At 30.4% G+C, this 3,089-nt stretch overlaps 1 protein-coding gene across 1 annotated transcript in view; it reads right to left on the bottom strand.

Moving 5' to 3' along the window:
* Window positions 2,657-3,089, bottom strand: part of LOC107623225 (CSC1-like protein HYP1) — a gene marked incomplete in the record, with an annotated part of 7,113 nt that continues 6,680 nt past the window's right edge. Inside the window, 1 exon segment of the mRNA XM_016325411.2 lies at window positions 2,657-3,089. Coding sequence (XP_016180897.1) covers window positions 2,938-3,089 — 152 coding nt within the window.

Below are 3,089 nucleotides of genomic sequence, written 5' to 3' on the forward strand. Positions count from 1 at the left end.
GTAAAATGAGGACAAAGGTAATAAAAAGGGGACTCAGCATGAGAAGTATCATCACCATATAAGTTCTTTAAGATGATGTTATTTCAATGTAAAAATATGTAAAAATACCTGAGAAGCAAGCCGGTCACTGGGGCTAAGAGCATTGACATCGAATTTACTGACTGATTCATCACTTGACGAGGTGTTCTCGTTGTCCCTTTCATTGTGTCGAGAGATTATAAGCCTACTAGAAGACCTTCTCAAAAGAGGATTTGCGGCAAGTGGGGTAGTTGTGTTCTCTGTAATAATATATATAAAATAATTAAAACATGTGCCATTGTGATAGCCTTAGAAGACATTGTGCATGAAGAAAATGAATAGCAACAACACAGAGAGGACATGTTACTAATAGAGGAAATTACCTTAACTAATAATAATAATAATAATAATAATAATAATAATAATAATAATAATAATAATAATAATAATAAAATGAGCAAATAGTTTAGTGGTAATTACCCTTTTTTGCTCTTCTCACTTGTTGCATTACAAGAACAGTGGTCATCCTTTGACAGCAAGTACTGAAAGCAACTTCAATAGAGGAGTAATAATTTTTCCACCAAAAAAAGAATGTTCTTCAGAGTAAGATTCGAGTACTCATAGTCATAAATAATACAAGGGATACTTTGCATGCCATTTTTAGGGTTAGGGTTCTTCACAATCATTAATGGAAAAGAAAAGATAAAGATGGAGCTAGCAGTAAAATCTTACCTGGAATATTGAAAAAATTAGGTATAATCAAACCCTTGTGAACAGAAAAAGCCAATCGTAATAGATAAAATTTGGGAGTACGTGGGGGTACAGAGTTGAAGAAAAAGTTTAACTAGCGTATTATCTTTCTCACATGTACCACAAGAAGATAAGAGGACTGAGTGATTTCACTTTTTGTTTAACCAATTTAAATAAATAAACAAAATAACAAAGAAAAGGGGTTGGTAATATTCCTATATATAATATTTATATTTATTTTAAATTAAATTAGATCATTTGATAGTTGGTTATTTATTTAAATTTTGAAATTAACATCAAGCAAGAAGTGCGGGAACAGTTACAAGAAATTCAAATTTTTTGTAAGTGGTGTACAAATGGTAACTATTAGCTGATATTAGGCTAATCTATAAATAGAACTTTAGGAAAATATTATAATCAGTTCAGTTCTTCTTGAAAAACGCTTAGAAACCCAAAAAACGCTCTCAGTCCCTTGGTATCACAGAATAAAATTGGGAATCCTAAGTAATTCCTCTGAACTCAAACACTTGTACTTTGCTTTTTTCCAATTTTTATTAATAAAATTCCTCTACTTTTACGTCTTTTTCTCTTTTACGTTGGTGTTTCTTCCTTCATCTTCTTTTTAATTTCCTGTTTGTTTTAATTTCTGCATTTTACTTTGCCTCCGACACCTTGTATGTTTTTCTTTTCATCTTTAATTTTACTTTCGAAACTACAATTGAGACATTGAGACATCCACAAAAGGAGTCGTTTTCGCTCCTTAAATTAAGATTGTGAAACAAACCTCGAAAATTGTTGATTTATTTGTTGTTAACAATGGAACAAAAATTTGAGTAAAACACACCTAATTAATATATGTGTTTCTTTGTTTTTAGATAGTTATTTTGAGTTATTTTACAAATTTTAATATTATATCTTTTATATATATATTATTGGTGATGCTACATGTACAAACTCGCTTGTCATAAAATCTAGCAACTAAGTTGACACAAGCCCAACAAAAAAAATAAGTCAATGTTTTGAACATGTACTTCAAAAATTTGTGTTGCGTATAAAATTTTTTTGTGCTTAATATATATTATTAATTGGATGTCTATGTTTTGGATACGTAGTTCTTTAAAAAAAAATTTATTCTGCAAACTTTTTATGTTCTAATTTTTTAAACATATATAAGAGAAAAAGAAGACGTAAAAGACGACCAGGACAAGATGACAACGATGATGAAGGAAGTTGCGAAGGAAAAGGGAGAAAAAATTAAACAAGAGAAGAAAAAAAGACGAGGATCATGATGACATTAAAGAAGAAGAAGAAAAAAAAGAAGATAACAACAATAATAATAAAAATAAAAAAAAAAAAGAAAGAGAAAGAAGAAGAAGATGAAGAAATAGCACAATGTATACATAATTACATATACATTTGAAAAAGCACGCTCTAACTTGGTTCAGTACTTGATTTAAAAAAAACTTGGTCGTCTAACTTTATTGTTATTCGCAGCACTGCATATCTTCTTAAGTTTGGCTCAAATTGTTATTTCGTTATATTATATCGTATCACGTATTATGACATGCTAAGCATTCCTAAGTTCTAAAATTATATTCAATGAAGTGGTAACATGCCTTGAGTTCTAAAACTATATTTAGTAAAATTTAATCTCCCCACATCATTACTATAAAAAAATTCTACACATATATCAAATTACGTATTAAGATGTCAACCAAAATAACTTTTTTTTTATTTACTACATAAATAATCATTTAAAAAAACATATATAATAAAACAAGTATATAAAAAGATATTTTACGATATCAATCAAAATTAAACTGACAGACAGATGGTATGCTACTACTACTAGCTCACTAGTTGAAACTTGGGACCCATTGGACATTGGTTGGTAAATACCAGCATCGAAAGCTTCCACCCACGAATTTTATTGTTCGTCATCTTTCTTTTACAAGCAAGGACAGTTATTACTCATACAAAATCTTCCCACACTCATTACAAGCATAAATTCTAAATCCTGGAAAATTTACACTAAAACACAACACATGCCTCTCACCAAGGACCACCAAATCAAACTCAAAATCAGAATCATGAATTGATGATACATTGCTATATACAGCTATACAGTTGCAACAGATGCCACACGAATAGTGCCGCAAAGTTGCAAACTTAAACTTGAGAATTATGAAGTAGCGGATCGCGGTTGCTGTTGGGCCTATCGGAGTATCTGATTGGCATCAGGGCTGGATCATTATATGCATTGGCCATTGTATCATAGAATTCCGACATGTTATGGTCATTTTGGTCTGCTCTGTCCTTCT

Source organism: Arachis ipaensis, chromosome B10, assembly GCF_000816755.2.
Source record: "Arachis ipaensis cultivar K30076 chromosome B10, Araip1.1, whole genome shotgun sequence".
Classification (NCBI taxonomy): domain Eukaryota; kingdom Viridiplantae; phylum Streptophyta; class Magnoliopsida; order Fabales; family Fabaceae; genus Arachis; species Arachis ipaensis.